Genomic DNA, 23,706 nt, shown 5'->3' with positions numbered 1-23,706 from the left:
ATGGAGAACAGTATCAGTTCAGTTCAGTAGCTCAGTCGTGTCCGACTCTGCGACCCATGAATTGCAGCACGCCAGGCCTCCCTGTCCATCACCAACTCCTGGAGTTCACTCAGACTCACCTCCATCGAGTCAGTGATGCCATCCAGCCATCTCATCCTCTGTCGTCCCCTTTTCCTCCTGCCCCCAATCCCTCCCAGCATCACAGTCTTTTCCAAACATTACGGAGTTCTTCAAAAAAAATTTTAAAGTAGAACTACCATATGATCCAGTATATCCATTTCTGGGTATTTACCCAAGGAAAATAAAAACACTGACTCAAAAAGATATATGTTCATTACAGCATTACTTACAATAGCCAAGATATGGAAATAACCTAAATGTCCACTGACAGATGGATAGAGAAAATATTTCACACACACACACACACACACACACACACACACAGAGGCATATTATTCAGCCTTTTAAAAAGCAAATGAAATCTTGCCATCTATAACAACACGGCTGGACCTTGAAAGTATTATGCTAAGTGAAATAAGACAGAGAAAGACAAGTACTGTATGATCTCACTTATATGTGGGATCTAAAAAACAACAACAAGCAGCGCACAGATAATAAGAACAAACTGGTGACTGCCAAAGGCAAGGGTGGAAGTTGGACTAAACGAGCAAAAGGAATAAAAGGTACAAAATTACAGTCATAACAAAAATAAGACATGGGGATGTAATGCACAAAAGCATAACGATATAGAAAAAACTAACCTGTGTCATTCAAGGGTCAACTGTACAAATGGCCAACAAGCACATGAAACAAACCTCAACATCATTAGTCATTTGTTATTCAGTTGCTAAATCATGTCCAATTCTTTGAGACTCCATGGACTGTAGTACACCAGGCTTGCCTGTCTTTCACCATCTCCCAGAGCTTGCTCCAACTCATGTCCATTGAGTTACTGATGCCATTCAACCATTTCATCCTCTTTTGTACCCTTCTCCTCCTGCCTTCAATCGTTACCAGTATTAGTCATTAGGAAAATGCAAACAAAAACCACAATGAGCTACCACTTCACACCTACTAGGATGACTGTAACTTTTAACATACATAAAATAACAAGGATGGATGAGGATATAAGCTCTCATACTTTGCTGGTGGAAATATAAAATGGTGCAGACTGCAGAAAACAGTCTGGTGCTTCCTCAGAAAGCTAAACTCAGAATCTGACCAGGAAATTCTGTCCCGAGGTACACACCTAGAAGAACTGAAATCAAAGATTTAAACAGATACTTGAACTGCAATGTAAGTTATAGCATTACTCACAATAGCCAGAAACTAAAAGCATCTCAAGCGTCCATCAACAGAAAAATGGGTAAACAAAATTCAGCATACAGAAGAATCCATACATATATACATACAGAAGAATATTCTTCAACCATAAAAGTGAATGAAGTTCTGATACATAGATCATAATGTGGATATATCTTGAAAACATTATATTAAGTGGTGTAAGTCAGTCACAAAAGGACAAATATTGTATAACTCCATTTACAGGAAATATCTAAAACAGGCAGAACAGAAAGTGGAATGGTGACTGCCAGACACTGGTGGTGGGGGACAAGTGGAGTTATTGTTAAGCAGATACAGAGTTTCTGTTTGGGGTGATGAAAATGTTTTGGAAATAAATAGTGGTGATGTTTGCACATTTTGAATATAATGAATGCTACTAAATCATACACTTCCAATGGTTAATGTATGAAATTTTATGTGCATTTTACAATTTTTGAAAACTTAAAAGTTAAAAAAAAACTACACAGACATCACTAAATACTGCACTCCTTAAAGATAAATAAGGAGTATAGCTAAAACAGGTCACACTGTAGCCATAATGATTGCAAAATAAGCCTCAGACTGAAAGACAAATATTACGCAATGAATGAAAATTACTGGCAAAATTATTGCTTGAGATGATTCTGTTGGACTCCACAATGGTGAAGGTATGCACGAGGAAGAGTGATTGCTATCACGTAGTCATGCTGGCAGATGCTGACCATACCTTTGCAAGAAACTATGGGCAGGACAGAAGCTGAGACACAGACTCCACTTGTAAGCCCCTGGGGGAAAATGCCACATGGTGATTTTTCTATTTACCACTGAAAAACCCACACTACTTGGAGAGAATCTCTACATTTGGCTCATAAACATTGTGTGAGCAGAGACAAGGATGAAAATAAGTGTACAGCTTCAGTTTAAAAGGAACACAAGCCCTATGTAGACTATAACCAAAAACAAAAAAAACTATACCCAAACGTAGATTCACACACTGCTTTTTGTTCACAGAGAACAGCTACCAACCAGTTAATCACATGTCAAATGAGCTCGACTTGCTGTGAAAGGGAACCGTGAACACATAGAGCCTAACAACTCATTTCTATACAGCAGCTTTTAAGATATCATGTGTTCATCTTCTGGCTCCTAGTACACTGAAAAAATAACAATACTAACCTAGAATTCTATGCTTAGTGAGAATACCTTTCAAAATGAAGGCAATGGAAGCACGTCAGACATGATCACACAGAGAGCTGGACATCAGCAGGCCTTCACTGATCAATAGATAAACGAAGCAGACCTTTGATAGTGGAAGCTCTAAAGATTTCTACATTAGAAAAGTTATTTTGGATTAAAATACCTAATTGTAAGATGCTCTACAGATGAAATAAAAGCCTCTTCATTGTTTGGATTTTTTCAGTTGTCCACGTGTGCTCACTCAGTCATGTCCAACTATTTCAGACCTTATGGATTGTAGCCCGCCCGTGGGATTTTCTAGGCAAGAATACAGGATAACAATAAAGGTACAGATTAAGAGGAGATTTTATAATAAAGGGTGCGTGTTGTAATTTCTAAGATAGCTACTAAAAAAAAGAGAAAGAGAAAGTATAACTTCAAAATAATTAGCCAGGTAGTAAAGACCCCTTCCAACACACTGCACAACCGTGAAGATCTGAGATAATAAGAAAGGAGAATTACAGGCTAAACTTGCTCATAAACATAGATATTAAAGTTGGACGTAAAACGTGAGCAAATCAAATTAAGCAGGCTATATGAAAAGGATGATAAATTGTGAGCAAATTGGATTTATCCCTAAAATGCCAGTTGGTTTGACATTCAAAACTTAGTGAGATTAGTCAGTCTATTCAACAAATGGTGCTGGGAGAACTGGACATGTTAAAAAAAAAAAAAAGAGGAATGAAATTAGACCATTAACACCAAATACATAAATAAGCTCAAAATGGATTAAAGACCTAATGTGAGACTGGACACTACCAAACTCCTAGAGGAAAACATAGCCAGAATACTCTGACATAAATCACAACAGTATCTTTTTCGATCCATCTCCCAGAAAAATGTAAATTAAAAACAAAAATAAACAAATGGAACCTACTTAAACTCAAAAGCTTTTACACAGCAAAGGAAACAATAAACTAAATGAAAGGACAACCCACAGACTGGGAGATCATATCTGTAAATGATGTCACCAACAAGGGATTAGTCTTCAAAAGTTACAAACAGCTCATGATATGTAACAGAATTAAAACAAGAAACCCATTCAAAAGATAGGCAGAAAACCCAAATAGACATTTCTCCAAAGAAGACATACAGATGGCCAAGAGACACATGAAAAGATGTTCAACATCACTAATTATTAGAGAAATGCAAATCAAAACTACAATAAGATATCACCTTACATGAGTCAGAATGGCTATCATCAAAAAATCCACAAATGATAAATGCTGGAGAGGGTATGGAGAGAAGCGAACCCTCCCACACTGTTGTTGGGGATGTAAATTGACACAGCCACTATGGAGAATAGTAGGGAGGCTCCTTAAAAAAAAAAAAAAACTAAACTAAACTAAAAATAGAACTACCACATGACCCTGCAATCCCACTCTTGGGCACAGATCTAGAGAAAAACATGATCCAAAAGCATACATGCACCCCAGTGTTCACTGCAGCACTGTTTACAATAGCCAAGACATGGAAGCAACCTAAATGTCCATTGAGAGAGGACTGGACAAAGAAGATGTGGTATGTATATCAGTTCAGTTGCTCAGTCGTGTCTGACTCTTTGCGACCCCATGAATCGCAGCACGCCAGGCGTTCTTGTCCATCACCATCTCCAGGAGTTCACGCAAACTCACGTCCATCGAGTCGGTGATGCCATCCAGCCATCTCATCCTCAGTTGTCCCTTTCTCCTCCTGCCCCCAGTCCCTCCCAGCATCAGAGTCTTTTCCAATGAGTCAACTCTTCGCATGAGGTGGCCAAAGTACTGGAGTTTAAGCTTCAGCATCATTCCTTCCAAAGAAATCCCAGGGCTGATCTCCTTTAGAATGGACTGGTTGGATCTCCTTGCAGTCCAAGGAACTCGCAAGAGTCTTCTCCAACATCACAGTTCAAAAGCAGCAATTCTTCAGCGATCAGCTTTCTTCACAGTCCAACTCTCACATCCATACATGACCACAGGAAAAACCATAGCCTTGACTAGATGGACCTTAGTCGGCAAAGTAATGTCTCTGCTTTTTAATATGCTATCTAGGTTGGTCATAACTTTCCTTCCAAGGAGTAAGCGTCTTTTAATTTCATGGCTGCAGTCACTATCTGCAGTGATTTTGGAGCCCCAAAAAATAAAGTCTGACACTGTTTCCCCATCTATTCCCCATGAAGTGATGGGACCAGATGCCATGATCTTCGTTTTCTGAATGTTGAGCTTTAAGCCAACTTTTTCACTCTCCTCTTTCACTTTCATCAAGAGGGTTTTTAGTTCCTCTTCACTCTCTGCCATAAGGGTGGTGTCATCTGCATATCTGAGGTTATTGATATTTCTTCCGGCAATCTTGATTCCAGCTTGTGCTTCATCCAGCCCAGCGTTTCTCATGATGTACTCTGCATATAAGGTAAATAAGCAGCGTGACAGTACACAGCCTTGAAGTACTCCTTTTCCTATTTGGAACCAGTCTGTTGGTCCATGTCCAGTTCTAACTGTTGCTTCCTGACCTGCATATAGGTTTCTCAAGAGGCAGGTCAGGTAGTCTGGTATTCCCATCTCTTTCAGAATTTTCCACAGTTTATTGGTATGTATATACAATGGAATAGTACTCGGCCATTAAAAAAGAATGAAATAATGCCATTTGCAGTAACATGGATGGACCTAGAGAGTGTCATACTAAGTGAGGTAAGACAGAAAGAGAAGTATCATATGACATCCCTTAAACATAGACTCTAAAAAGGAATGATACAAATGAACTTACAAAACAGAAAGAGACTCACAGACTGGATGCCAGGGAAGGGATGGGAGGATAGAGTTTGGGATGGATAGGCACACACATCTAAGTAAGATGGAAAACCAACCAGGACCTATTGTATACCATATGGAACGAACTCTGCTCAGTGTTCTGTGGATGTAAGGGGAGTTCAGGGGAGAATAGACACATGTACATGTATGGCTGAGTTCCTTGGCTATTCACCTGAAAGTATCATAACATTGTTAATCAGCTATACCCCAATATAAAATAAAGGTTTTAAAAATCAGTGAGATTTGTTATATTGAGATTTACATGAAACAAATTATATTGATTACAATGAATAAATAAAAAGCATTTGACAAAATTCAATGGCTAATCATTAAAAAAAATTTTCTGCAAACTAAGAATAAAAGGAAACTTCCTTAATCTAATAAATGGCATACATGAACAAAACCTTAAGCAAATATGACAAAGAAGAAACAAGAAACGTTGACGTAATTCCTTTTGAGACCTAGAACTAAAAATGAGGATGATACAAGTCACACTGACATCAACACTGTAACCAGGGTACTAGTGGGCAGCTGTGCAAGCAGGGGAGAGAAGGTGGTCTTCACAACCTCATGGTGGACAACTGGACATCCTGGAGCCCAACTCACACCTTATACGAAAATCTGTTCTAGAGCATTACAATCAAAATGTAAAAGAAAGGAGGAGCAACTTCCTGACCGTAAGCTAAGGAAATACTTCATGAATAAAACATAGACATCACTAACCACTAAGTCCATGGTAATGAGCTACGCTGAAATGTGCACCTTCTACACGTGGGCCAGGGAAGGAAGCATGGAGGAGAAGAGAGCCCCAGATCGAGAAAGGATGGTATCACACGGGTAACCAGCAAAGCTTATGAAGCACAGAATCCATAACATAAAAACATGTCCTACACAGAAGACCAGGCACTTGAAAAATGAGTGGAAGATTTAAACTGGTACTTCAGCAAAGAGGAAATCTAAGTCGCCAATGGGAAAATGTGTCCAACCTCATAAATAACCAAGAAATGAAAATTAAAACTATTCAATACCATGAACTATCACTACACATGGACCACAGTGAGCAACAGATACAAGAGATGAAGAGACAGGATCACTCCCACATTCTGGAGGAGAAGGAAAGGACTGAAGGCGGAGTTAATCATGGGTCACGCTTACATGCTGAAGCCACCATAAAAACCCCAGTACTATGGGTCCAGTGAGTTTCTACACACTAGGAGGTTGATGGACCCCAACGCCCTGGGATAGAATCTTCTGATCTCTGGACCCTTCCATACCTCACCCTAGGTATCTCTTCACCTATATCCTTCACCATGTCCTTTATTATGTGATATAATATAACCTGACAAAGGGCTCCCCTGGCAGTTCAGATGGTAAAGATTCCACCTGCCAATGCAGGAGACATCAGTTCAATCCATGGGTTGGGAAGATTCCCTGGAGAAGAAAACAGCAGCCCACTCCGGTATTCTTGCCTGGGAAATCCTATGGACAGAGGAGCCTGGTGGGCTACAGTCCATGGGGTCTCAAAAGAGTCAGACACAACTTAGTAACTAAACAACAACAATCTGACAAAGACAAGATAAATGTTTCCCTTAGTCCTTTGAGCTGTTCTAGCACATGACTGAATGCAAGCATGCGGTTATGGGAACCTCTGATTTGCAGCCGAACTAGACAGAAATTGGGGTAACCTGAGGACCTATTGCTTGTAATCGGTATCTGAAATGGTGGGAAGTCTCAGGGAGCTGCACCCATAACCTGTGAGGTGTGTCAATGTGTGTCAGAACTGAACTGTAAGACACCCAGCTGGAGTCACAGAGAAAAAAAAAAAAACACAGAACTGGTGTCAGAACCACTGTGTGTCAGAAGTACCATCTATGCAAGTAAACTGCGCTTCCCCTTTACAGACCAGATGGTCTTAAAGTCAGTATTACAATATCATTGTCACAGGCAGAGACAATCAAAAAGTAGATAGTCAAAAAATAAAGAAGAAAAGCAAGTACAGAGGTATGTCAAGCAGTTAAAATATTTTGCTTTTCCTCTGGATTTTGTAATATTTGTTTTATGTATCCACTTAAAAAATTTTATAATTTGTTATTTTTTTCACATTCTACATAGTCACTTAAAAAAAAATTTCATTCACTGTAATTCCAACGACAGGCAAAATTAAACCAAAGTGCCTAGAGATGTTTAAAACGTATTTTTTTGTGCACCGTGTGAGGTAGCAATCTTTTCCTTTTCTGTCCATCTCTAAAGAAGTTGTGTGTGTGTGTGTGTGTGTGAGTCTCTCAGTCATGTCCAACTCTTTGCAACCCCATGGACTATAGCCCACCAGGCTCCTCCGTCCATGGAAATTTCCCAGGCAAGGATCCTGCAGTGGGTTGCCATTCCCTTCTCCAAGGAATCTGCCCGACCCAAGGACTGAACCCAGGTCTTCTGTGTTGCAGGCAGATTCTTCACAGTCTGAGCTACCAGGGAAGAGGAGGTGCTGAATGGGAAGAAGTGCTTGGATTGCTCTCAGAGTGTTCAATTTCTTTACTCAGGTGGTGGTCACTTGACTCATAATCACTTTTAAAACTGTATTATAAAAAGTTCTATATGCATTTCTGTATATATATTACATTTCACATCATATGATATTTGTAAAATCCAGACCTAATGAATTTATAAAACTATTTATAAAACATTTAAGCACTATGCAGGGAAAGAATGATCCCATAAAATGCAGAACAGAATGGTACTATCACAGGAGCAAAACAAGATCAGCTCTCTGGTTGATAAAAGCTGTTTTTCAAAGAGAACAGGTAACAATTCAGATACTACTATACACATAAACTGTGTAAATAAATAATTAGGTAGAAGGATGGTGGATATATGGCAGCCAGTGGGATTTACAGACAAGAGAAAGAGGCTAAAACAACTTATTTCCTACGGATTAGAGCTGGAGACATCACTAAGTACTCACAAAAACCATTAATGTCATCAAACACAAGGAAAGCCTAAGGAAACTTCAGAGCCATGCTCATATTTAGCTTAATATACTTACAGATGATTGCATATAGAAATGTTCATATACGTGCAACCATACTGTGCAAAGCTATCATCCAGACCTTGGCTTCTACTCCATTCCCTAATAACAGTAACCAGTGGTCCTTTGAAAACTGGCTGCCTCTAAATGGGGCATGGCAAGATCAACCTGGAGCACCTCATTGTGCCCAAAGGGAGGAAACATTAAAAACAAACCCTCCGTGGATGGGGGTATGTCAAAGAAATGAACTGGAAAAGCTCCTGGGCCCAAAGCTGGGGCAATTTGAACAACCAAATAAATGAAGTAGAACTGGGTGATGTCCCAAAGTATAAACAAACATCCAAGAATCCACACTGATACAGACTGAATATTGAGGGGAGAGAAGAGACAAATTATTCCAAACAACTTACATGGATACTTCACCCGGAAGGAAAGGGGGCAAGACACACTCTCCTCCAGAGTAGGTGGCACACAGAGACTGCTGGTTCTTCAACAGGGAAATATGTTAAGATTTGATTAGATCCCTGTCTCCTTCCATGTGCAAACTAGTTGGACTGAAATTCCAAATAATGTAAATACAATTTTTTTTAATTATTAAAATAAGATTTTGAAATCCTCTTGGAAAGGTCTTCCTAAGCAGAAGGAAAAAAGCATTCACCATTCAGAATATACCTGCCCATATGAACATTTTCAACTTCTATTTAACAATGGTACTACTTAAGGAAGAAAAAAAGGACAAATGACTGATGAGGAAAAATGGTGTTCAACCTAAAATGACCCAAAGGATTAATATCCAAAACACAAATAAAAAGATACTGCAAATAAATAAGAAAGTGATAAACCAATAGAATGATGGGAAAGGGATATGAACAAACAAACCAGAGGAATAAATGGCCATTAAAAAAGTGAAAATGTGCTCAATGTCAGGAGTGGTGCACACTTCAAACTTAAGACACCCTGTTTTCCCCCATCAGATGGGTAAAAATGATAAGGACATAATACTGAATATTGGCAAGAACACAGGGGAAATGATTTTGAATGCAATGTCCACATATTGTTAAGTGGTCCAACCCCTCTGCAGAACAATCTGGCAACATCTATTAAATGCATACATCTTTTCTCCTAAAATAATACAAAAGTAACAAAGCCAGGGCTTTCATTAAGAGTAGTCTGGTTCGTTAAACTGCGACACAATAGAAAACTATGCATTCACTTAAAAGAAATTGGAGGATATCCATATATCTATATATACAGGCATATACATACACACACACCTCATAGAAATACCTCTTTGAGACATAGTACTTGGTGTAGAAGAAAAGCTATGGAATAATCCATAGAGTATGATAAAATCTGTGATTAAAACACAAAGAAAAAAACAAAACAATGTTATTTATGTACATACACTTTTACGTACATAAACATGTAAGTGTTTAATGTACAGAAAATTACCTATGCATGCATGTAAATGTTTAATGTACAGAAAATTCTTGCAGGACACTCATCAAACAGAAAGAAAGGAGATGGAGGGTGAGGGAGAAAAGTGGTTGAAAAGATTTCTTTCCTTTTTTATCTATGTATCTTTGATGGCAGCAATGTTCTTCTGCCTTACTTGTATAACTAACTGTTTGCTGTTAGAGAAAGAAGTGGAAGAAGTTTACACAGAAGTATTTCCCCACGTGAGCTCTGGGATCACTGTGAGTCGTCCCCTCTTCTTCCATGAGGTCTGCCTTCAGCTATGCTAACTGTTCCCTGGGAGACTTGAGAGAACAGCAACCTCCTTGCTAAGCAACCCGCTGACAGCAACAATGACCCCTGACTGGCCAAGGGCATGTGGCCTCCAGGGAAGGACAGGGAACCTGAGCACATCACAGGTGCCCACACCCTGGGGCTCCCGTGACCGCAGTGACTCTTGTAACAGTCTCCTCTGCCATTTCCAACCTTGTTGGGACATGCTGGGCAAAAAAATACTGCAAAGCCACACTGCAATGCTGCTGCTCTGTCACAGCAGCATTTGAGGTGTGCACCAAACAGGCAGTATGGAGTATCTTTTCTCCATTCTAAACAGCCTATGGTATTTTTTATGATTGACGCCTAAACTATAAATACTCCATTTTAATCATTCCCCGTGTTAAGTATAATCAACAAAAATATTTTGCATTCAATTAAACTAAGGCATTTTTTGGTGAATGGCAAAGCATAAAACTTTTTCATTACATAAAGTGTAGCAAATTTATGGTTCAAATAAATTTTATCTATAATTTCCCAAACCACTACGGAAACTTAAATCATTCATTTTATATAGTCGAACACAATGTGGGACTATATAAAATTGAAAAGAAAAAGAGAAAATTTTTTTTTCCAAAGGAGCTGCTTCCAAGCTCACGTCTTCAGAAAAAAAGATTTTCATGCAATTTAAAAATCAAAATCACTTCCTAAGTAAAACTAATGCTCAGCATAAATCACAGTAGAAAAACATCACTCTTGATGGATAAAGAGGAGACAAAATTTGCCAAAGTGAATAAGTGTATCTCAGCTTGAAACAGCAAAGAATGACCTGAGTACACAGTGCAAACGAAAAGGCCAGGTAACCTACACAACACAAAATCACATCTGTGATTCGGTTCTTTCGAACCTACGGTGCCCGGGCCTGTCCAGGATGAGACGGGTCTCAGTGGCTGCAGAAGGCTGTGGGGACCAATTCAGTGTGGTCAGTGCCACAAAGGACATCCCTCACAGTCACATTCTATGCCACCCCTGCTTTCGAGTGGTCTTAACACAAGCTGGACTTCCCTGGTGGTGCAATGGATAACAATCCGCCTGCCAATGCAGAGAACAAAGCGTTTGATCCCTGATCCAGGAGAATCCCACATTCCAGGAAGCAGCTAAGTGTGCTCCAACTACTGAGCCTGTGTTCTGACACGAGAAGCCCCGACACTGAGAAGCGCATGTACCACAACTAGAGAGCAGCCCCCACTCACTCTCAATAAAACTAGACAACTTTAAAAAAAAATGCAAGCTACAGCTCCCCAACCCCAGTTACATTCTGTTTTGATAATTCTGAGGAGGGTCCAGGAATTTACATTTTTTTAAAGTGCTAACTCGGGAATTCCAGAAAAGGGGCATTGACCACCCCCACCCCACCTCCTGAATCAGAGCAGAGGAGGGCATTTCACACATACCTACATGCATGAGCTTTTTTCCCTTTCTTGGAAATCTTTATTCTAAGTATCACTAATTCTTACAAGTGATAACAAGGTGAAATGTTTGTTTTAATTGAGTCCTTTAATGACATATATCAACTGCAGAACAGTTTTTATCTCTAGATAGGAAGAAAGAAAATGGAAAAAGAGGGGAGGAGGGGGCAGGGAGGATAGAGAAAAAAATGAGAGGTCTGAGCAAATATGGCCCAAGAAATTCATAGCTATGATTAAACTGGAGTGGAGGCTAATATGAGTAGCATGAAAACTGTCTACACTCTTCTGTATCTTTAAAAAACTTAGTTAAAAAAAAAATGTAAATATACGACATTATTCCAAAGCGCAGGAGAGGACAAGAGCATCAGCAGGAGCCGTCACTATCCAGAGAAAGCCACTTCAGCCCACACCGAGGTAACGTTCATCCTGGAAAGCCAAGGTGATGGCCCTGGGGTTGGTTACCGAACAACAAGCACGACCTGTCTGCACTGGCTTAAAGCAACGCCGGTTTTCAGGGTGGAAAGGATGTTTATAAGGATGGGAAGGAAAGCGCCCTCATGGGCTCTGTACCTGTGTCGTTCCCCGAGCCTGTGGACAGCGCGGGCATGATGCTGAGGCCGGCCCAGTGCTGCCAACTCACTCCCCTGGAAGGCGGCCGAGATGCCAACCCCTGCAGCCACTCCCGGGCCGACTACTGAGATCTGTGTGTCCCCGTGCAGGCCGTTTCTACAAAGAAAAGGAACACATTAAAAAATAGAAGAGGCAGGATGGCTACATTGCAACTTGCTGTAACTAATTCAAAATGCCGATCCCATCACATTATGAGATCACAAGCTTCACCGTTTTTCGTCTAAAGAGCACAGACAAATAGGAAGTGGGAGAGTTTTTGATTTTGACGTGGGACTTCTAATTAAAAACACACAAGTTCTTCGTGCATGTGTCAAGCCTTCTGTAAAGATTTTTACAGTTGCTTTGAAAATCGCTGACGGCACAGATGGAGGACTTAAGGAAGATTTTGTAAGCCAGTGTCATTCTAAAACTCTTCCCCTTCATTAGAATTCTAAACTGTATTTCTAAATGTAGAAAAGAGTCTGTAAGTTGTCAACAACTTATAACTAATTTAAGTAGATCATCCTAATACAACAACTGCAAATTTGCTAACTGAAGATCACAAACGACCTTGAAAGAATATTAGGATTAAAGCAAGATGTCATTTTAGATTTACAGAACTGTTGATAATCTAAACTAAACCTAACAATCCAAGCTAATAAATGAAAATAAATTGTTGTAGTAAAACCTAAGCTTTGCTGGATCTTGAAAAATATTGATTCTTTAAATAACTGTTTTCAGTAATGTTTATCCCCAAATAAGCAGTAAAGGCACTATTGTGTAATAACTAAAAGCAAGGGGCTCTAGTGTTTGGCTTAGCCTCTAATCCTGCTAGCCCCGTGATCTAGTTGTTTAACCTTATTAAGCCTTCATTTCCTTATGTGCAAATGAAGATAATAGCAATTTAGAATTGCTTGACCTTCCAATGAGCCAGAGGATACAAAACAGCATACTGCAAACAATGAATATGACGACTGGGTTTTTTAAATTCAGGTAATGAGATTATAAAATGAAAACATCAAAGTAGCAAGATTAAAATTTACCTTGGCCTGACACCTAGAAGGAGGCCATGTGGTTTAAATTTGGACCACAGCTGCCTAATAACGGAAAATACACCACATTTACATTTTTCAGAAATCAGAAGAACCACACAATGTGTTTAAACTCACTTTTTAGTGCATTCCCCCCCAACACCTCGTTCTCTATAAAGCAAGATCAGTGATTTAAAAGCATATTTTAACATACATTAACAAGAAAAACTGATACTGCAAACGTTTGAAAACCTGGCTCACTGCAATTCTTAAAAGCGTTTAAATTGCTGATTCACATTACAGAATAAAGAAAATGAGCTCGCCAAATTCTTCGTGAAGAAACCCGAACTATAAAATTCTATTAAAGCTTTCTAAATCAGCTTTTTAATTATCAAAGTAAATATTACTATAAAAATATTCACCATCAAAAAGACTATCTTGGACCAAGTAACTGGATGCAGTGTCTTGAGTTCTGTTTGATGTTACAAAGGTTGACGTGGTGAAAATATGCATACAAATCCATACAGAGATCCTCTCTGTGTTAATTAAAAATGCGATGGCAGTTATTCTAAATACCAAGTGAAAATACAAATCACTAAGCTAAAAATAAGACAAAAAGGGAAAATCAAGGTTTCATTAACACACATCTCTGAAGCTATTTTCCCTCATAATTTTAAAAGGTAACACTGCTGTTTTCATAAGCTATCCTAACAATCCAGATTCAGAGTCAACTACATAAAAGTTTTCCTCAATTCAAACACAAAGAAAATAAAAAACAGACCATACATAATTTTAAAAATGCATTCAATTAGTAAACTTTTGTTCTGCTGCCGAGAAGAAAAGGAAAAACGGTTATAATTTGTAAAATGTATGCACACATATTTCTACCATTAGGACAAAACGTATATATGCAGGTATTTATTATAGTGTGTATGTATGTAATTTAAGTTCTTTATGCCATAAATCACAATTTGTATGGTACAGATTACCTAACTACAGAAATGCACATACTACATAATCTATACCATGCAAACTACAACTTTCTTCAAGCCTTAAAGAATTTACAATGTTTCAATTTCATAAACCACATACAGCATATAATAAATCTATTTATGCTTATAACAAACATCCTATTAAAACTAAAAACCACCTTACATTTCACATCAAAACATCCTTCTGAGTTGATGCTGCAGCCTTCCATGTATGCCTTAGATAGAAGATTTTATCGTAGCATTTCTCACCTTTTATTTCACAGTAAACACTCAAAGTAATTTTTTCCAAAAATGTATTATTTAAGAAATATACGCTACAAGGTAATTATCTTCCCAGAACATATACAAGTATATCAATAAAAAAAAATAAGTGGCTTGATAAAATCTCAGCGGGGAAAATGGTTAATATTCTGTGGAACGAAGCGGAGTTGCTGGGTTTAACTTTCAAACTGAGTTAAATTTCTGTAGTAATCATGATATTTTCTTTGGCTAAACTTACTGAAAATGCTTTGGAATTTGTCAGAACCCAGTTGTGATTATTACTGACTGTTGTATGGAATCGATTTACTACAACACAAAAATACCAGCTGTTACAGTATGTCCTGAGAGGGATTACCGAATATTCTTAAATTGAAGTTCAATCCATCTTTCCATAAAAAACAAAAAAGAGAGACCCGAACGCCAGGAACGAAACCAGCGTCAAGTGCACCTGAAACATTTACAATCCCCAACAGAACTATTACAACCCTCCTTTAAAAGGGCTTATTTTTGAAATTTCATTATTCCAGTCATACCTTGCTTCTATATATCACACTGTATCAGGTTCTGCTGGCATCGATCATGTGGAAACAGTGAAATATGTGAAGGTCTAGAGCCTACAATGTTCAATTTCTACCCGCCCTGGGCAACCCTTTAGGGGCTCCCGGGACTCTTGCGACATCTAGTGGTCAACCACAGAAGTGCATGTATCTATAGCAGAAAGCTTTCTAAGATTTCCATTAAAAAAAAAAAATTGTCTTAATTGCACGCAGTGAAATAATTATCTGAAAAATTTTTATTAATGTGCACACACACTTCTCCTGTGTGTCTCCTCTACTCTCAATACTGCACTACAACACTACTTCACCTCTGACACCAGGTGTGATTTTCTACACATCAAGCAGTCCTGTGACCCAGCTGGGTATCCTTCAATCTAACTCAGTTCTGACACCATCTATCTGGAGATGGCATCAGACCCCACAGGGTGGGGGCTCAGTCCTATAAGATGAGCCCCCTTCTGATGTCGATATCAAATCCAGGTTATCACCTGTCACCTGTGCTTCTGACAAATCAGAGGTTCCCACAACTCCCTCCGGTTCAGCCCTCAGAACTCAGGGGAACACTGGCTTATTAGATTGAGGGGGTGCTCACTCATGCCCGACTCTTTGTAGCCTGTCAGGCTCCGCTGTCCGTGAGATTTCCCAGGCAAGAATACTGAAGCGGGGTGCCATGCCCTCCTCCAGGGAATCTTCCCAACACAGGGCTCGTGCCCTCGTCTCTTGCGTCTCCTGCATTAGCAGCCGGATTCTTTACCACTTAATGCCACCTGGGAAGCCCACTTATTACATTACTGGTTAGTTATAAAAGGAAAGCATAAGGAACAGTCAGAGAGAAGAGACACACAGGGTAAGGTGTGTGGGGCGGGGAGCGGAATTCCCATGCCTTCCCCAAAAGCAACATCCTTCCCAGATCTCCACATGTCCTCCAACCTGGAAGCTCTCCAGATCCTACACTTTTGGGGTGTTATGGAGGCTTCATTATGCAGGCATGGTTAATTAAATCCCTGGCCTTTGGTGACTGAACTCACTCTCCAGCCCCTTCAGTTTCAACTGAAAGTTGCAAACCTCCAATCAAGGGTGGTCCCTCAGCAACTAGCTCCATCCACAAGGGCTTCCCAAACGTCACCCCATTAACACAAAGGTATGACTGCAAAGAGTCAGACACGACTGAGCAGCTGAACTGAACTGATGACTGAAAGTAGTTAGTAAAAACAAAAGGCACTTTTATTACTCTTATCACTTAGGAAATCTCAAGGGTTTCAGAAGCAGAAAGGGTTACATAGACACATGTATTATAAATCACAATATTTCATATACACACAGTTATTAACACAGATAAACAGGAAATCAAGTGCCAGAGCTAATTTTCCAAACTCATGTCCTCTCTATTTGGAGGAGTATTCAAGAACATGAAAATGTTTAATTAACTGTCATCATAAGTAAACTAATAATCATAATAATGTCTCATAATTTCAAGAGACAATAATTGTGGCTGGTAATTCATCTGTAAATTACTTCATGATCACAAATACTCTCAAGTTACACTTTCAAAACCTAATATAGTGAAAAAAGAGTAAACTTTCTTTTTTCTTTTTTTTTAACAAATCTGACATTAAAAAAAATAAAATTCTACCTGAAAGATGAGTTGCATTAGCCAATGTAAGCAGCACACTGGTATCTGTTACATTATTCAAACTTGCATAAATTATAATTGTTAGAAAATAAAGGAAGCAATGTAGATAAGTGGCATTAATCTGCTTACAGAAAATGGCATTTAAACCTTTTATGCCATCAGTTCTCACAGTGTGGTCTGCAGACCCCAGTGACCTCTCAGATCCTTTAACAGGCGTTCTTCGATATCAAACTACGCTCATAAAAATACCAAGATGTTACTTGCCTTTTGCACTGTGTGGATATTTGCACAAATGATGAAAAGCACTGGTGGATAAAACCACTGTTACCTCAGCACAAACCAATATAACAGTAGCAAACAGAAACTATTCATCCTAATTATTAAGAGTATTCTTCCCTGCCAAGCACTTTCATTAAAAAAAAAAAAAAAACCCAGAAGTGAACAAAAAGGCTGACTTTAGAATGCCCTTCATGAAGTAGTAAAAGTAATAACTGACCCTTGAGGCATTGCTAATGATAAAGTGTAAACATTCAAGCATAAAAATACTGGGTTAGCCCAAAAGTTCACTCAAGTTTTTCCATGTTATGGAAAAACCCAAATGAACAATTTGGCCAACCCAGTAGAACTTTATAAAACTTGTGTCCACTATAGGTTGTCACCGCCTTGCAAGGCACTGTGTCAACCAAAATCCTGGAACTTGTTCCTGCTCTGTACAGGTACATCAGCGTCCGCAAACCTCCAGGCTCTTCTGAGAAGATCAGTGGAGATATGCAAGAAAGTGATTTTTTTTTTTGGTATTGTGTTTCAACCTCTGGATAGTGAACCAGTATATTTTTTTAATTTTCAATGCATAATATTTTTTAAATATGTGAATAAAAGATCCATTCAGGGACTTCCTTGATGGTAAAGTGGTTAAGCATACACCTTGTGAAGGAAATAAAGTAATTAAACTTGAATTTTAAAAAGTTAATCTGTTTCGCTAAAAAGATACTCTACTTAAACTATTCTAAGACATTTTGATAAAAGCAAGATGAAGTATTAAAAAAAAAAATACACCTTGCAAGGCAGGGGACGCAGGTTCAGTTCCTGGTCCAGAACTTAGATTTTACATGCTGCAGGGCAACTAAGCCTTCGCACTGCAACTACTGAGCCCTCAGCACAACCAGAGAGTCTGTGAACCGCAGTGAAAGATCTGACATGCCGCAACTTAGACCCAACACAGCCAAATAAATAAATTTTTAAAAATAATTATATTGTTTAAAAAAAGATCCATTCAAAATGCAGGATATACCATCAGATTGGAAAGTCCCAATATGATACATCTATTTATATATTTACAGATTCCATATTGCAACACTGGAACTACCCCATGTCGAGCTGTGATGTACAGTTAGTTGACCTTGAACAAGGGGTTTGATCTGCGCGGTGCCATTGGCACAGATTTAAAAGGACCACAGGATCTACAGTGGATTGAATCCATAGAGACAGAAGGCCAACTACAAGTTATAAGTGGATTTTCAACTTCATGAATGGCTATCGTCCCTAAACCTCACACTGCTCAAGGATCAACTGTAGTAACAGAATAGCTAGGATTAGCTGAACAGCTCATTAAAATACACAAATCTATGGCTGGGAAAGGGAAGAGAAAGGTTGGTTTGTCTTCATCCTTCAACCAAAACAAAGAGCAAAAATGGAAAGTAGATGGAGATCTAAGCACATAACTGTCTCCAATTAGGCCAGGCATTAGAGAAATCTTCAATTTACTCATGTTTTCGTTTTTGGAAAATAGTTATTTTTCCTAAAAACATAACTTATGTTAACATGCAGCAAGTTTAGCACTCTTCTTTCTAAGTGAATTGAAACCGTGCTTTTTAATTTGTTTTAATTTCCAGTATGGTAAATATCAATATACATAAACAAAATTCTTTGGGGTCTTCAATAATTTTTAAGAGTGTAAAAAGGTCCAGAGACCCCAAAGTTTGAGAACTGCTCCACATGGCCCAGGCATGCAAAAATGTTCGACAAAAGGTAGACAGTAAACACTTAACACTCTGTGGTATTGGGCTCAACACAGACAATATGCAAATGATGGGTGTGACCCTACTCCCAAGTATAAATTTATTTCCAAGAGAGCAGAGCATCAGATTTGCTGGCAGTATTCTACACATTACACCCTTAGTATCAGTGACTTTAGGGGCCAAGAGTAGCATGATTTCTGGCAACAATTTTATTGGTTATTCTTTAAGTACTCAAAGAAAGTCAGTTCAAATTTTTGTCAATTTTTTATTATGCAGAAATGTATCCAAAATAAAAGATATGAAATTTTAGACTACACAGTTCCTATTCAGAAACCCAAATCACATTTCAATTTTGTCTATTCCAAGAATCTTAGATTTTGTCAGTAAACATAGACAATAAAAAAATGTTTACCACTGACAATACATTTGGTGCCATATGTATGAATCTATGCTTTATATAACCAAAAGCAGAAAGCAAAAAATAAGGGGAACACTTAAAAAAATTAAAACATCCTCACATTTTACCAAGTCACCGGGGTTCAATCGGTATGCAATACAAAACTTAACATATCACAAATGGAAAGGAAAATACAAAAGCCACAGAAAAGAGGGCTCCCATTGAAAGCATCCTATAAACTTTTGTAGGCAAAGGTTTGTTTGTCTATACGGACCTTTCAAAGCTATGGTTTTTCCAGTAGTCATGTACGGATGTGAGGCCTGGACAGTAAAAAAGGCTGAGCACTGAAGAACTGATGCCTTCAAACTGTGGTGCTGGGAAAGACCAAAGGCAGGAGGAGAAGGGGATGACAGAGGATGAGATGGTTGGATGGCATCACTGATTCAATGGACATGAGTTTGGGCAAACTCTAGCAGACTGTCAAAGACAGGGAAGCCTGGTGTGCTGCATGGGGTCACAAAGAGCCGGACACGAATGAGCAACTGAACAACAACATAAACCTTTGATGACTCAGAAGAGGAAACGTAAGAAACACTGCTTTCTGACCCCCAGGTGAGGACACCCAGGTTTCAAGGCTGTCAGGAAAATCACAGAAGCCCCAGGTCACCTGCTGCAAGGGGCACCAGGGTACTCATGGGAGGCAGAGCCTATCACTCACCCATCTGCCCCAGGTATAAGGAAAGAACTGCGCTCACCAGCTGTGACCCCACTCCAGATGACCCAAACCATCCACCATAACCAGTGCCCCATGGCCCGTGTTTATTCTCAGATGGTCCACAAGGAAAACCAGCAGCCTTTCCAGCTGTGCACGGTCCCACCCCCACGCTAAAACCTCTCTTTTGATGATGACCTTTTTTCATTGTATTTATCTTCTACCACCCTGGCTCAGATGTTAAAGAATCTGCCTACAAAACAGGAGACCTGTGTTCGAGCCCTGGGTCTGAAAGATCCCGTGGAGGGAATGGCTACCCACTATAGAATTCTTGCCTGGAGCATTCCATAGACAGAGAACCCTAGCGGGCTACAGTCCATGGGGTCACAAAAGGGTTGGACATGACTGAGCAACTTATACACACACACACACACACCCTACTAAAAAGTCTTGAACAGTCTTCAAGGTTACATCATCAACCATGAACAAACCACTTTTTTGTTGCGTTTAACTCTTTCCTCTAACTGCTGGGGACAGGAGAGAATTGATAATTTCTGAGTCATATTTTCCTTGCATGTGAGTGCTTGCGTGCTTAGTCGCTTAATTGTGTCCAACTCTCTGCAACCATTTTCCTTGACTAATTCTCAATTCCAGACCCTTCCCAAAGTTCCACCAGCATTCCCTGAAGTCCTCTCTACTGGAGAAACCAGCCATTTTGGACCATTAAGACACATCAATTGGGCTTATGTCCCCCACTAGACTTCTTTGAAGCTGGAGCCTGTATCACCATACCTCCCTCAGAACTGCAAATAGCCCCCAGTCAGAAGTGCTTCTCTGTGTGACCAGCTCCAACCTGCTAAGGGCTCAAGAGCTTCCAGAACTCTGACCTGATCCTTCAAGGTCAGTGTAATTTCATGATTTTACGTACAGGGAGACAGCACAGACTAAAGATGACAGGGTAGAGTGGACACAAGACAGACCTCAGATCAGAGCCCAGCCCTGCCCTCCAGGTGAACTCCAAAATCTTGGCCAGGCTATTTAACGAAATGAGATTAAATGCAATGACATAAGTAAAATACCTAACCCATAGGAGCCAATCAACACATGACAGCTTTTATGTATACTTTTCAGTCACACTTTCATCACTCTCCACTTCTCATTTCCTCCAATCACAATGGCACCCCACTCCAGTACTCTTGCCTGGAAAATCCCATGGATGGAGGAACCTGGAAGGCTGCAGTCCATGGGGTCGCTGAGTCGGACACGACTGAGCGACTTCACTTTCACTTTTCACTTTCATGCATTGGAGGAGGAAATGGCAACCTATTCCAGTGCTCTTGCCTGGAGAATCCCAGGGATGGGGAAGCCTGGTGGGCTGCCGTCTAGGGGTCGCACAGAGTCGGACACAACTGAAGTGATTTAACAGTAGCAGCAGCAAATATTTAAGGCCCTATAGTGAAAAGAACCCTGGAGAAGGGCATGGCAACCCACTCCAGTATTCTTGCCTGGAGAATCCCATGGACAGAGGAGCCTGGTGGGCTACAGTCCATGAGGTTGCAAGAGTCAGACACGACTTAGCGACTCAACCAACCAACCAGTGAAAAGAAGACAGGCTTTTGTGGGAGACAGTCCAGTGCCCTGATTCTATCCATTCCTACATGCACAACTCACAAGGTATGAGACCTTGGGAAATCAAATAAAACCAAAGAAAAAATACAGACACACACACACACACATAGATAAATATGAGTGACAGACACCATTGAATGCACTCAATTTCTCAGAAAGTGAAAGTGAAGTTGCTCAGTCATGTCTGACTCTTTGCGAGCCCGTGGACTGTAGCCCACCAGGCTCCTCCGTCCACGGGATTCTCCAGGCAAGAGTACCAGAGTGGGTTGCCATTTCCTTCTCCAGGGATCTTCCCAACCCAGGGATCGAACCCAGGTCTCCCACATTGTAGGCAGACGCTTTAACCTCTGAGCTACCAGGGTTAAACGCTCAACATGTCTCATTTAATTTTCCCAATAATCTCATAACATGCACTGTTATCGGTGTCTTAGAGATGAGGAAATAATTCTAAGCCACTTGCCCTAAGCCACAGCCTGAGGGGATTCTAACGTCAGTGTGTGACTCCAAGGGGCAGGTTGGTAACCACACTACACAAGCCATCTCTTCACTCTTAATTAATCCCATCCATTCAGTCCTCTCAAGAGTCAGAGAGAAATCATTTCTAGGACTCATTATGTCTTGTGATAATGACTAAATAAAAATATCTGAAGCACTGAGAACATAGCAGATGCCCAAATGTTAGCTTCTCCACTCCCTCAGTCTTCCCCTGGATATCCTCTTATTTTATCCCCTGTATTTACAAGTAAGAAAGTGGTCCTTCTCAAATCCACACCCTCACTTGCTCTTGAGCCACCTGACGACACTTCTCCGATGGACCCTGACGCCTTGACCTGTAGTAACATGGAGCCAACAGGCTGTTTACTTCCAGGAAAATGCAATTAAGAGCCTCCATGAGATTTGACACCTGTCTTTCACAAGCTTCCCACGTTCCAGACACCAGCATCTCCATCAGCCCACTTGCCTAACAGACAGCACGGAACAGCACCCCCACCAACACATGATGGACAGATAGCAGAAGCCAGAGACAAGCGTGCTACTGGGCTGTGTGCTGCTGAAGCACAACCGAGCCACTCCTGATGGGTAAACTGATCATGCGCAGAAATCAGTGGCATGATTTCTAAATGACATAATCATGTAAGCATTTACACTGCTGTTTACTAGGTACTAATCAGTATTGTGTGGTTCAAAACAATAGTGCCTTAAAATGTAGCCTGCTAAAAACATCTGAAATGAATCTGGACATTTATAAACATGATTTCATAGGTTTATTGATAACAGAAATTATGCAGATTGTGTACTGCTGTCAGTTTCTCAGGCCTGCAACAGAAACAGCAAAAAAATAAACTTTCCAAAAATCAATTCTTATGTGCAAAATATTAATTATGTCATAACACCAATGTTAACTGTATTTTCTAAGGACAGGACCAAAGAGTTAAACAACAAGAGTTAATGCACATTTATATGTGCATTTTTAAAGCCATGATAGTGATAAAATAAAACATCTAACTCAAAAGCCCTCTTCATTTATAACACAGACAACTTTGTACTAAATTTTCCTCCATACTCTTAAAGGAAACCCTCACGTTATTGCACATGAGATTTTGTTCAAGTTCCTATCTTTTAACATTCTCATCTACTTTGCTGTTGTTCAGTCGCTCAGTCATGTCCAACTCTTTGTGACCCCATCGACTGCAGCACATCAGGCCTCCCTGTCCCTCACCATCTCCTGAAGTTTGCCTACGTTCATGTCCATTGCATCGGTAATGCCATCCAGCCATTTTATCCTCTGATGCCCTCTTCTCCTTCTGCCCTCAATCTTTCCCAGCATCAGTGACTTCTCCAATGAGTCAGTTGTTGACATGAGATGACCAAATTACTGGAGCTTCAGCATCAGTCCTTCCAAGGAGTATTCAAGGTTGATCTCCCTCATGGGATTGACTGTTTTGATCTCCTTGCAGTCCAAGGGGCTTTCTGGAGCCCTCTCCAGCACCACAGTTCAAAGGCATCAATTCTTTGGCACTCTTGCTGCCTACTTTATGGTCCAGCTCTCACAATCATACATGACCACTGGGAAGACCACAGCCTTAGCTATATGGACCTTGACTATACAGACCTCATCTACTTTAATGATACAAAAAAGCTGAAAACAAAGAGAACAACCCCCTTAAGAACAATTCAAAACCCTAATGTTATATTGTACAGAAAAAGTGAAACCTACTATTGATGAAAAGAGTACCTGTTCTGCACTGGCCCTTCAAGTATTAAATAGCGGAAAATCTCACACCTGGAGTCAGTGATACCCA

The 23,706-nt window shown here is 39.9% G+C and overlaps 1 protein-coding gene across 2 annotated transcripts in view; it reads right to left on the bottom strand.

The window, feature by feature from the left end:
- MPP7 (MAGUK p55 scaffold protein 7) overlaps positions 1-23,706 on the bottom strand; it is a 230,689-nt gene that overhangs the window by 156,448 nt on the left and 50,535 nt on the right. For both annotated transcript variants that reach the window (XR_011248147.1, XM_069547756.1), the window contains exon 2: positions 12,135-12,290. Coding sequence is in view for 1 of the 2 variants with exons in the window: in XM_069547756.1 (XP_069403857.1) it covers positions 12,135-12,171 (37 nt within the window). In the remaining variant the exon portion in view is untranslated. The remainder of the gene's footprint in view (positions 1-12,134; positions 12,291-23,706) is intronic.

The sequence above is a fragment of the Ovis canadensis genome, chromosome 13, assembly GCF_042477335.2.
Source record: "Ovis canadensis isolate MfBH-ARS-UI-01 breed Bighorn chromosome 13, ARS-UI_OviCan_v2, whole genome shotgun sequence".
NCBI lineage: Eukaryota > Metazoa > Chordata > Mammalia > Artiodactyla > Bovidae > Ovis > Ovis canadensis.
This window is presented reverse-complemented; position numbering and strand designations above follow the sequence as displayed.